This window comes from Rattus rattus, chromosome 2 (assembly GCF_011064425.1).
Source record: "Rattus rattus isolate New Zealand chromosome 2, Rrattus_CSIRO_v1, whole genome shotgun sequence".
NCBI classification, from domain to species: Eukaryota; Metazoa; Chordata; class Mammalia; order Rodentia; family Muridae; genus Rattus; species Rattus rattus.
Window position 1 is genome coordinate 223,375,147 of NC_046155.1, and position 13,529 is coordinate 223,388,675.

Sequence of the window (13,529 nt, forward strand, 5' to 3'; positions counted from 1 at the left end):
AATGTTGTGGATCAATGTATTTCATGAATTGGCATAAAATAAAACCCAGATTTTGAACTGAGTATCAGTAACTGGAGTCCAGCAGCATATGCATGTAACTTATGATAGACGTTATGGGCTGTTTCTCTGACATTCAAAATCAATTGATATGCCATTGAATTGACAGAATAAGGTAGTTGTCTCAAGAGACGCAACAAAACAACCATCTGAAAAATAATATCACTTACTCTGTGTGTGTGTGTGTGTGTGTGTGTGTGTGTGTGTGTCTCCCACGTAAATTTCTGAGTTCTTCCTCAACTTGCGAAAAGACATCAATAAAAAGACATCAATAAAAAGCTGCAATGTCAAGCTTCACTGTTGGGAAGCTAAACATTTCCTCTGCAACAGGGAAGAATGATAAAAATTTTCCCTGCAAATCACTTGTACTTGATTTTGTGCTAAGACCGTAAGTAACAGGAAAATGCAAAACTAGAAAAGAGTAAAATTGTATGTAGTTTATTGAAGAGTTTTATTATTTGAGATACACACATATCAAAAATAATTTTTAAAGATGTATTTATTTATTATATAAAACTACATATAGCTGTCTTCAGACACACTAGAAGAGGACATCAGATCTCATTACAGATGGTTGTGAGCCACCATGTGCTTGCTGGGATTTGAACTCAGGACCTTTGGAAGAGGAGTCAGTGCTCTTAACCACTAAGCCATCTCTTCGGCTCCCAAAATAAGTTTTAAAATAACTACTTAAAACTACTAATCAAATTTAGTAAAGGCATGGGGAATAATACTGCTATTTAAAACATTTTTATAAAGTAGCAACAAAGAAGACATAAAAATACAATAGTGTAAATAGCGCCCAAATCCATGGGTTACCTACATGTAGATTCAGCAAATATTGTGTATATCTGTATGTTGTTAACTACAAATACTTCTGGGAGAAACTAAAGGCAATCTGAGCAAATGGTTGTATAACAGGTTACCTGTGAGAAGTTTTAGTGTAGCCAGGAGGTGAGTTCTCAAACAGTAACACTGAGAATTCTGGCTAGATGTTTGTAGGGATTTAGAAAGCCAGGATTCTAACATTTAAATGATGAGCATACAAAGGACTTAAAGGACTTCAAAAATAATTCTGAAAGAATGGACATTGTCAGAGAGTGGGATCAGAAGAATGTTTGTCTGGTCTCACGAGGTAGCTCTTTGGTTTGACCTGTATAATTTGTTCCCTTGAGTTGGGAAAAGGTCTATAGCATGAAGGGATTCCATTCTCATGATTAGATTGTGCTGTTCAACAAAGCCAAAGGGTCTTCCACCAATGAGTCTGCATGGTTCCTTGTATTTACACTGACACTAAACCCTTACTCCATAGAAATAGATGACTCCACCTCTTGTGATGGTTAATCTCAACGTCACCCGGATGGAATCTAAAGCCACCTGGGAGACGGGTCTCTGGGTCTGCTTGTGCGGTCTTATCTTGATTAGGTCATTGTAGTGTGAAGGCCCATCCATTGTGGGTGGTACCATTCCTTAGGCTTGGATCTTAGACTATATAAAATGGAGAAAATAAGCTAAGCAGAAGCTTTCATGCTCTCTGTTTTGGTTCTTATATTATTTTAATGTTTTATCCATGGGCTCAATGTATCTTGATTGTATCTAGACCCCTATTCCCTTCTAACTTTTTCTAGGACCACGTAGCACATATGTTTCCCAATCTTATCCCCTCCTCCTCAGTTTAGTCAATGCTGTGTGACTGGCATTTGCATGGGTGTGTGACCAGTCGCTGGTCATGGGCAATCTACCAATTTCCACATTTCCTGAGGAGAAGACATCACATGCTAGTGACTACTCAGCGAGAGGTGTGGCCTCTGCAGCCCCTTCCCTGACCCGTGCTGAGTTATACTGGCTTCATATTGTACAAGTCTTGTGCACATAACCACAACTGCTGTCGGAGCAGGTGTACAGCCTACGCCATTCCTCCCTGTCTTCTGACACATGTTCTACCCAGACCTCTAGATGTTCCCTGACCCTCGAGATGGAGGAGTTCTTGTCTGGAGGGAACCTGAGCACATGTCTCAAGTTCCTGATGCCACTGCGACCTCACCACTGCGACCACTGTGATGGACTGTAACCTCCCACTGGGGGCCACACAAATACTTTCTGAAGTTGCTTCTGTTGGGATATCCTATCCCAGTGACGAAACAAGTAACTAAGAAACCACCATTTAAGACAAATTATTTATTACAACTTAACCTTGGAGTCAGACCAGAGAAGGAAACTTTGAGGATTATTTGTGTATTTGGGCAGAGTATTCCCAGATCAAAATTCCTTGGGTGTAGTCTAGAAGGGGAGGGCTTCAGGTTCTGAATGAGAAGCTACTGGACCTGAGGTATTGTCACTCCACAGAAAGGAGGAGGTGCATGGTGATAGAAGAGACCTCAAAACAGGGACATTCTCAAGGTCCTATAGGTTAAGGTTTCTATAGGGCGGGACCCAGGGAGCATCCTATCTGACAGATTTGAAGTGTGAATGTTGTTGATTCATGGACCGTACTGAGCATCCAGGCTGTAAAGCATGTACCTGGGTTTAGCGGTGGCATGGCTGCAGACCTGGCAGTGCCTCCCAGGCATGGAGCCATCAAATCAGCCATGTTTGGGTTTTTCCTCACTCAGTCGTCAAACATACACAGAAAGAACAAAGTGGCAGTAGGATGTTCTATCTTTCACCGAGAGTCTGGTTTTGACAGTGGTTTTATATGAGGTATCTCATGGAATTTATTGGCAAGTGTCCCTTCCCAAGTAGCAGTTTAGAGAGAGGCCGCTTAGTCATGTGAGGGCTCCTGCTCTCAGAGCTTCCTTATGGCAGATCTTCTCAGCTGTATAACCCACAGCGATATGGACACCCCCACCCCACCCCAGCATTCTCCTTCTAAATTCTTTACCACAGGTTTCACAACAGACCTGGAAAATAGCCTGGTTAATTCTACTACAAAAACAAAAGCAAAACAACAACAAAAAAACATGGCATGAAGTCCCAGGGGAGCCCTTGTCACCTTCGGTCTTCCTTTTACATATTCTCAATGACTTCCTACACATTTCCCACTACGAGTGCTTCTGATTGTCATTGTGAGCTCAGTTCCTTTTCCTGTTGCCATCGTGAGTTCTTCATCTCTCTCAGGGTGCAGAAGGAAGACTTTACCTGTACTCCTCATCCTTACTGTTGTTACAAAACTACATATGTATGTACATAGGTTTATATGTATTCATAAAAGCATAGGAGTTTCCAATTTTCCTTAGCGTTCTTTATTCATTACAAAGAGATAAATTACTTGCTTTGTGGCTTCTCTTAGATTATTAACAAAAGTATTGAGATCAGAATTACTGGTTATAGTGAGATCCCATTCATTTGTGAAATCTTGCAGACAAGCAAATGCTGTTAAACAAAAATGAAAAGCTTGGTTTTTCCAACTGTGGCATGGAAAAAGGGAACAGTCTGTATCCCCCCGACTTTATGTGATAATGTTGAGAGGTAGCTTAATAGAAATTTAAAATAACTACAAACTGCCCACTCTGTGAATTAGTTGCTATGGCTCTCCAGTCCATTTGAAGTCTAAGGTGATGAATAATTCAAAATCATGGATAATTTAAAAATTATTCATGTGCTTGAAAAGTTAATATAGTTAACCTTGAGCTAATGATTGATTTTTTTCTTTTGTTTTTCTCTTGTACGTTTTTTAAGAGGATAGGGAAAAATTGTTCATCCAAAAGTAAGGTGAATAGCCTTTGGGTTGGCACCAAAACAGCATACGACTATACAGTTACCTGCTGAAATGATTAATCTTTACATTTGATAAAATAGTGAATATTTGCAACACCTTAAATTTTTAAGGGAGAATTCTATCCAGATTTCAAAGCAGACATAGTTGGGAAAGAGTTTAGGGACCCTTTTGAATACTAATCTTGACTAATAACTATAGTCTGGTTTACTAATATCTGATTAAAAGTTACATTAAAATACTTATTATTTGCATTAATCTAACACAGGAGCATGGCTTCCCTATAATTATAAAATCATAAAAAAATGAAAGAAACCTTGTTTATACTCATGCTACTTTCTTTTAATTCTGTAAGATTTAAAAATCATTCCATAGAGACCGTGTATGTGTGTGTGTGTGTGTGTGTGTGTGTGTGTGAGATTTACAAAAAATTATCTGTAGTGTAATAAAAGTTTACACGCTCTGAGCCTGTACCAGTGGCTAAGATGTGGGTCATTTGATTTTTCTATTTTTTTTTCTTTTTCTTTTTTTTTTTTTCCGGAGCTGGGGACCGAACCCAGGGCCTTATGCTTGCTAGGCAAGCGCTCTACCGCTGAGCTAAATCCCCAGCCTGATTTTTCTATTTTAATCTGAACTTTGTCACTGTTAGTTTAAAGACTGGTGAGATGGTCAATCAAATATTGCTATTACTCTCTCTGGATTACTGTGTTGCTATTGGGCCTAAAGAAACTTCTAGAACCCTGATGAATTCCAAAGTTATTGTAAGGGAATTAGGAAGCTTCCTTTTCCGTGTCCCATCCTCTGTTTCTCAGGGTAGTTACGTCTTGGCGGAGGCTCTGTAAATTGATACATTTCCTGGAAAGGTGACCTGGGGCCATGCGATCAGCAGGGGGATTTAGTACTGGTACCAGTGAAAGGCAGGCATGCAGAGGTGACCAGCATTTAAATGACCGCATGGTAGGATCGAGGAAGACAGACATAGTCTTCAGTGTTTTGAGTGGATGCCTTTGCTGGTGGGCAATGGGACCTCCCTGCAAGTGTCCATATGCGACTTTAAAACCCTGTCGAGGGATCAGAGAGCAGGTCTCTTTACTCTCCTTCTCAGGCAGCCTCCTCTGCCGGAGAAGACATAGTTGGAGACCAAAGAGGGGTTCAACACCGCCTCAGTTGCTACTGCAGAGCAAAGGGAAACCATTTTTTCGTCATTCATTGCACTATTTCCTCTTGGCATGAATTCCAAGCTCTCTTTGGCTTTTAAAACAAATAACAAATCAGTTGTGCGCTGTTAAAGATAAACTTGAAACAAAAGATTTCCTTTCTCTTCCAGTTTGTTGTCGCGGTGTTCTGGACCATCTATGCCTATGACAGAGAGATGATATACCCAAGATTGCTTGACAACTTTATCCCAGGGTGGCTGAACCATGGAATGGTGAGTGCATTAAAATACATAGCTTCCATTCATAAAAAAAAAAAAAAATCTACCAGAGAGCTATTCTTGAATTCAGACTTCCCATCGTAGAGACCTAAGTACGTGTCAAGTCCTGGAAGAGGACAAGGACAGAATAGCAATGGTTAAGGAGATCTCTTCCCGTGGGACTGAGCCACTATGTGAACGGTGTGGTAGAAGAGTCCATTTTTAAGAGGTGCCAGTGCTGTTGAATCATACAAGTAGCTCGTTCCTGGGTGGAATGCCGTTTCTGTGCCATTAGAAGCCAGTCCTCACCCCTCAAGGACTCGTTTCCACTGACACAGACATTGGCCCTTGGTTCCACCCCTACCCCGCTTCAGAGGAACCCTGTTGGAAGTAACATTGCAGTTGGGCAGTTTTCCCAGAACACAGCAAGACTGGTGTTGACTCCAATCTGTGGCAGACATTCTGAGGTGTCTAGTTTTCCTTCAAAGAGGAATATATATTGTGTGAGTGCTTGCGTGGAGTTTGTGTGAACATCGTGTATTCAGGGGCCCATGAAGGACAGGAGAAGGCATCGAATTCCTGGAGCTACCATTGGAGGAGCTTGTGAACCACCTGATGTGGGTGAGAGGAACCCACTCCATAGCCCCTGTAATCAGGAAGCACTCAGAAGTGCCGAGTCCCCCCACCACCCACTGGAGACGTCATGAGCAGTGGACACCTGCCTTGTCAAGGTCCGCTCTCGCCAGGACTGTTGACTCCCATGGTTTCGCTCTTTTCTGCCTGTTTCTCTATGGCGTTTGCGTTGTGACTACATTGATCTCCTTTGTTTCAGTCAAAGACTTTGGATGGTTTGTTTACCTCTCTACGAGACTGGAGGGTAGTATTTCCTATTGAGAAGTTGTGTATCCCATTTTCAGCTTCTAGAATGGAGCACGGTTTTGTTACTAATGAAAAGCGGTTTTTAGAATAATCCCAGGATGTTTCCGTTGGAAAGGGCCACCCATCACAGAAATTATAGGGAAAAGCAAGAGCTGGGAATCACAAGCCTTAGGTCAAAAATAATAGTTCTTTCTGTTATTTTCCTTTTGTCCCCAGTTGTGGGACATTTTAAACAAAACACAGTGCACTAATTATCATAACCGTATAGAGGGACTTTAATCCATCTTTCTTAAAGGAATCCCATCAAAAGTGGTATATCTCGGGCAGTTTGAGTTTTCTTTGAGATAAGTCAGAGCTGTTGAAGGCTTAACCTGTTGATCTCGTTTCCAGCGTAAAAATCGGGTCTTGTTAGTCTGCATCATCTCTTGACTGAGACACCCTTCTATTTCTCTGCAGATTCCTTGTCTTGGTGTTTCTATGACTGTGACCACGACCAAGGCAATCCCTCCCTTTCATTGAAAATAAGTTGTTTTCTCACACAGTGAAACAGTTTCTTTTCCCTCTACCCATCCAGTTCCTCCCCACCTCTCCTCCCGTATGGATCCGCTCCACTTTTGTCTCTCATTAGAGAAAAGTAAGCTTCTAAGAGATAATAAGAACAACAAAATATAACAAAATAAGGTGTATAAGACAAAACAAAAAACCATCATGTTGAAGTGGACGAGGAAAGCAACAGAAAGAAGAGTGAAGCCCAAGAAAAGGCACCAGGGTCAGAGTCACATTTGTTCCCACACTCAGGAGTCCCAGAAAATACTAAACTGAAAGCTTTCCTACGTGAAGAAAACCTGATGCAAATCCGGGACGGCTCTGGCCTTGATGATTCAGTCTCTGGATTCAGTTGGTTTTGTTAAATTGATTTGGGATTTGTCCTCCTGGTGTTCTCTCTCCCCTCTGGCTCTAAGGGGAGGGGTTTGATGGAGACTTCCATTTAGATCTGAGTGTTCGAAGGTCTCTCCCTCTCTGAATAACGCCTGCCTGTGCGTCTGTATTTGTTCTTTCTGCCCCTGGAGGAAACCTCTCTAACTGTGGCTGAATAGGTCACCGATCTATGAGAATACTAGAATATCCTTAGGAGTCATATCACTGCTTTGTCTCTTTTAATTTAAAGAGCAGTAGCATTTGATTTTACGCTATGTCTCTGGTTCTTGGCTATCCAGTCAGTGTTGGGTATGGGTTTGATCTTGTGGAGTGGACCCTAAGTCAAATCGAATCATTCCCACAAACTTTGCCGCACATATTTCTGCAGGCAGGACACCATTGTAGATCACCATTGTGGCTTGGCTTATGTTTATCTCTCCCTTTTGGTAGCCTGCAGAGGACCTGCCCATATCAAAGATACTAGAACATAGGGGTGATGTTCAGTGTAGGCACCAGCAACCTCTCCATGTTTAATGAACTGTGTGGGTGTTGTTTTCAGCGATGAGGACTTGTCTTTTTGTAGAGAGCGACCCATTGTCTTGGCAACAGGCTTGATTGTTTGAACCACTTTGGCTAGCAATTCAATTGTCCTACTGTTAGAGCACAGTTTGTGAGAAGATATGGCCAGTTAGGACTGTTTCCCTGTTTGCTTTCACATATTTTAGGAGGATTCCACTGTACTAGAGTTCCATTCCACCCTTCAAATGTCCCCCAATTCTTGCTGTCACTTTTCACATTCCCTCTCCCCATATGATCCTTCCAACCTCCCCCACTCCCGACCCCAGTCCTCTCATAAAAATCTATTCTGTTTCCCCCTGACAGAGATATCCATGTGTCTTCCCAGTCCCTTCCTCTATACCAACCCCTCTGGGCAGCTCAGTCCTCATTTACCTAACAGCTAATATCCACATACAAGCAAATCCATACCATTTTTATCCTTTTGGTGTCTGGGTTACCTCACTCAAGACGATTATTTTCTTAGTTCTATTCATTTGCCAAAGGCAATGCTTATAAGAGAAAGCATTTAATTGGGTAACAGTTTATAGTTTGAGAGGCTTGGTCCATTATCATCATGGCAGTGAGGCACATGGGCAGTTGCTGTTCTGTGTCCTGATCATCAGGTAACAAGGAAGGAAGGAATGGAGACTGGGTTTCGTGTGGACTTTCAAAACTCAAAGCTCACTCCATCCCAGTGACACACTTCATCCCAAACGGCCACATCTACTTCAGCAAGGCCATACCATCTGATACTTCTAATCATTTCAAACAGTCCCACTTCCTGACAAGTAAACCTTTAAATATATTAGCCTATGAGGGACATTCTTATTCGAGCCATCCGATTCCTGTACATCCAGAGAGGGCAATTATTTATCGCCTTCTCATGAAGCTCTTCCAAATCCCCCAAGCAAATTTAGCTGTTTTGTTTTTCATGTTTGCACACACTACCCCGTTTCTACTATGTTTGTGTTTACTCTCATAAAGAGTTTTAAGGTCCTCTACAAAACACTAGCTTTTGGGTCCTAAGCACACCCTGCATGTGCTCGGATCGATACATGTTTGATATATTGGAGAATGAATTGAGTATTGTCAGTTTTCACAATTCTCTCCTACTTGGATCTAATTGATTCTGTGTCTTCAGACTGTTGGGTGCTAGGCACTCTATAGTGATTGCATCCTTAATTTTTTTCACAACTGTCACTAAGAACAAAAATTATGTTATTTGTAAATGAAGAAACCAAGGCTCAAAAATTAAACTAAATGTGTGTGTGTATGTATGTGTGTATGTGTGTGTAGGTATGTGTATGTGTGTGTATGTGTGTGTGTGTGTATGTATGTGTGTGTGTGTGTGTATGTGTGTGTGTGTGTATGTGTGTGTGTGTGTGTGTGTGTGTGTGTGTGTGTATGTGTGTATGTGTGTGTGTGTATGTGTGTGTGTGTGTGTGTGTGTGTGTATGTATGTGTGTGTGTGTGTGTGTGTGTGTGTGTGTGTGTGTGTGTGTGTGTGTGTGTGTGTGTGTGTATGTGTGTGTGTATGTGTGTGTGTGTGTGTGTGTGTATGTGTGTGTGTGTGTGTATGTGTGTGTGTCTATGTGTGTATGTATGTATGTGTGTGTGTGTGTGTGTGTGTGTGTGTGTGTATGTGTGTGTGTGTGTGTGTGTGTGTGTGTGTGTATGTGTGTGTATGTATGTGTGTGTGTGTGTGTGTGTGTGTATGTGTGTGTGTGTGTGTGTGTGTGTGTGTGTGTGTCTGTGTGTGTGTGTGTGTGTGTGTGTGTGTATGTGTGTGTGTGTGTGTGTTTGTGTGTACACAAATATTATGTACTCTCCATCAAATCACATAGCTATGGCGATAGCAATGCAATCTGAGCTCACGCCTATTGCTTTCAAATGTGTACATGTATTAATGGTTTGAGTTTTATATGAATATGGAAAACATTAATCAATTATTTTAAAATATCATTCTTATAAATTTTCCAAGTATATGTCAAAAATGCAGGAGAAATATTTTGCAAGTATTTTGAAGTTTCGTTTCAAACTGTATAGCATAGTTTGGCTGTTGAAAAACCAATTGACATTAACTAGGGATTTTAGAAAAAAGATATTTCGTGGTATTTGTCCCTCCTCGAAGCAAGAATATAACTAAAGATGCTTTCGCCACTATACAAATAAAACCAAAATACATTGTCACTTGCTTCTTAGTAGCAAGCTTTGGTCACCATCAGGCATATTCTTATCCACACGTGAAGCAACTTTTGTCCCAGTGCGTTCAAATATGAGGAAGAGCAACAGGAGCTGCTGACTGTTTTTATTAGGAACCCAAACTGAGTGAATTAGGAAAGGAGGCCCCTGAAGCCATCACCTACCTCCCACTAGGGAATCCTCCGCAGCTCTGCTAATGTCAGGAGGTTTTAGCTGGGAGCATCATTACATCACTGCTATGGACCTTCCCTCCTGCCCTGTCTGGGTCCTTATTTACATCCCTGAACTGTAGAGTGTCACCCCCAGACCAGCCAGCCAATCATTTTATCTGTAGATCAAATCAATGGCCTAAGCATAGGCTCAGCCGTTGGAACTTAGACTTGGCTCAGCGCTTTTCCTGACTCATTTGGATAACTTAACGGCTTTTCTTTTGGAGGTGGCGCTGTTTAGAAATGCAGAGAGGAGTTAAGAGGAAGGGTACATTAACTAACCCAACAAACCTCTGAGGTGATATAAGCTCAGCAGATTCCTTCACAGTGAACTTTGTCTCTCAGCAGAGATAAAGGTACGTTCATTTACACTTTCTAAATCGTGGCCCCAAGTTAATGAGCAGAGAATTTGTTCTTTCTCTATAGGTATATGCATATATATATAGATAGATAGATATACATGTAGATGTAGATAATGTTCTGTTTATTTAGTTTGATAATCAAAACATAAACATTAATTTCTGTAATCACAAAAAAATAACTTTTATAAAGATGTACTGTGAGAGGTATGCAATTTCAAAAATTAAATATATTTGGTTTTCAAAATGTAAAGTCTTAAATATTTTAATATATTTTTCAGTTTAAAATATAGATGCTATTATTATAATACTAATTCATTAGTTACTTTTCTGTGGCTGTAATAAAAACTTAAACTTAAGGAAGAGAACGTTTATTTGGGCTTACAGTTCCTGAAGGTTAAGAGTCCTTCATGTCAAGAGGAGTAATAGCAAGCCACAGGCATGAGAGAAAGCTGAGAGCTCACATTTCTTCCTTCCTTCCTTTCTTTCTTTCTTTCTTCCTTTCTTCCTTTCTTCCTTTCTTTCTTCCTCTCTTTCTCTCTTTCTCTCTTTCTCTCTTTCTCTCTTTCTCTCTTTCTTCCTTTCTTTTTTAACACTTTTAAAATTTTAAGTGATTCTTTTTTATTTATTTATTTTTATGAACATTGGTGTTTTGCCTGTACATATATGTCTGTGTGAGGGCATGAGGTCCCCTGAAACTGGAGTAACAGACAGTTGCGAGCTGACATGTGGATGCTGGGAATTGAACCTGGGTCCTCTGGAAGGATAGCCAGTGCTAATAACCTCTGAGCCATCTCTCCAAGCCCAGAGTATTTTAATCTAAACTTTACACTAGAGCTCACATTTCTAAACAGAGCAAGAAGCAGAAAAAGTGAACATGAAGTGAGACAAGACTATAAACACTCAAAGCTTGCCCCAACAACACACTTCTTTACTTCCAGCACTGCACTACCTCTCAAAGGTTAAAAATCCTTCCCCAACGGCAACACCAAGTGGTGACCATATGTGCAAATATCCAACCTCATGAGGAACATTTCTCAGTCAATCACAGATTTTCCTCCTTTGTTTTAGGAAAATACATCTGACAATGTAGAGGTTTAGCAACTATCATAGGTTATTTGCTTAACTAATAACTTTGAGTGTTTCTGTACTAGCATTGACTTTCCAGGCCTATCTGCCTCCTGTCAATGGTGAGGTTAAGCTCCTTGTAGTCATCAAGGATCTTTCCAACATGGCTGTGGGAATCTCAATTGGAGAGACACAGAGAGGGTCCAAATATGAGGAATCCTCTACCAGAGATGGAGAGAGCTGTCTCTTCACTCTAATGGTGGTATTAGCAGTATGAGTAGGATCAACACACAATGGTTGTAAGTGGATTTCATTACAGTTTAGATCGCCATTGTCATGCTTAAATCAGGGCAAAAAGAGAGTGTGGTAACAGGAAAAGGAGGTGACATGAGTGATAGGCTCTCTACTTATTTGTGATAAATGTCAAAACACTAGTAAAATGCTAATTCCAAAGGTTATAGTAGATTGCGATTACCTATTTAAATATATATAATTAAAACCTTCCCAAGAAAGAAGGTACCTTTTTCTTCTGCATATTCTCTGAGGAGTCTCTAAATATTTTCTAGGCATCTAGAGTTCAGGAATCACAGAAGTACAGAAAAGCTTATAAATAAGTTATAGCCCATTCTCAAAGAATACCACTATCTCTGGAGTTTGCAACATGCGACTTCTGGGCATAAAGTCAGTCAGAGGACTGACCCCAGACTCCAAGGATCTAAAACTTATACAACATTTATTTTTGTTTATGTTAGTGATGCCAGAATTTAGACACAATTTAAACTAACAGGGAGTGTTGTATCTCTTCCTATTGTTTATAAAACCCATTCCTATCTGAATCACAGCAGGGGAAATGAGTCAATGAATGAGTGGCAACACTAATTCAGCCTCACTGTATAACTAAGAAGTTTCTTCTGAGCTCCCTGAAGTAGCTCCCAAATTTAATTTAACTACAGTCAAGTTCTATGTTTCATAAACTATAGTACAGCATATTTTATTCCAGCCAATGTTTAATATGCAATACAAATTTGTCTTTTCCTTGCATCCCAATTTGTATTTGTATTCCCAACAACTCTATCCATATATGACACTGAGGAGACGTTTACCAAGTGTCGATGTGGAAGAATATTCAATGTACTTACTATGCATACTCAGAATAATGGAAAACTTACTTCTATGTCTTCTTACCACTGATGACCACACAAGAATGAATAAGGCCACACAAGCAAAAAGATTGGTTTCTATTTTAGTTACTGTCCTATTGCTGTGAAGAGACACCATGACCAAGGCGGCTCTTATGAAGGAAAGCATTTAATTGAGGTCTTACTTATAGATTTGGAGGTTTACTCCATTATCAACATGGCGGAACGCTTGGAAGCATGGAGGCCGTCAGTGGAGCAAAATCTGAGAGCTACATCATGGTGTGTAGGTAGAGAGAGACTCTGGGCTTGGCATGTGTTATCGAAACCTCAGAGCCAACCTATACACATTTACCCCAATAAGGCCTTACTTCCTTATCCTTCTAATCTTTTCAAATGGTGCTATTATGTAATGATCAAGCAAGCATTCACGTATATGATCCTACGGCGGCCATTCTTTTTCAAACCACTGTTGTGCTCAAACTACTGAGATTGGTCACAGACAGACACAGTTGAGATTTCTGCAAGGCCTGCAACAAACGGGAACCGAATGATAGTTCGACTCGGCAAACTTCGGTTGAAATCCTTCTTTCTGCACAACAGGCTGTTGGCATTGTGGGGTTACCCAGTGAGGAAAACAGAGGAGAAACAGTTTCAAAGGATGTTTGAAGTTGAGGCAAATAAGAAAACAGGGCTGAAAAGACAGAGTACTTGTGGCTATTTTCACTCCAAGGGAAGCACGTTTTTCTGACCTGTCTGGGCATTGTGAACCCTGAGCCCAGAAACTTTCTTTTCAGCCATTAGGCTTTCCAGGAGTCATGAAAATAAATAAATAAATAAATAAATAAATAAATAAATAAATAAATAAATAAATAAATAATATTTCAGATCTAGGGAGATTGCAGGCTTTCAGTGATGTTCCGACAAGAAGAACGGATGATGAGACACATTCTGCTGCAGAAGACCCAGGGAGAAGGCAAAACAGTGTGGAAGGCTAGGGTATTATTATTATCA

The 13,529-nt window shown here is 40.5% G+C and overlaps 1 protein-coding gene across 2 annotated transcripts in view; it reads left to right on the forward strand.

Moving 5' to 3' along the window:
- Aig1 (androgen induced 1) overlaps nt 1–13,529 on the forward strand; it is a 223,148-nt gene that overhangs the window by 60,741 nt on the left and 148,878 nt on the right. For both annotated transcript variants that reach the window (XM_032894969.1, XM_032894968.1), the window contains exon 3: nt 5,100–5,201. In XM_032894969.1, coding sequence (XP_032750860.1) covers nt 5,100–5,201 — 102 coding nt within the window. The remainder of the gene's footprint in view (nt 1–5,099; nt 5,202–13,529) is intronic.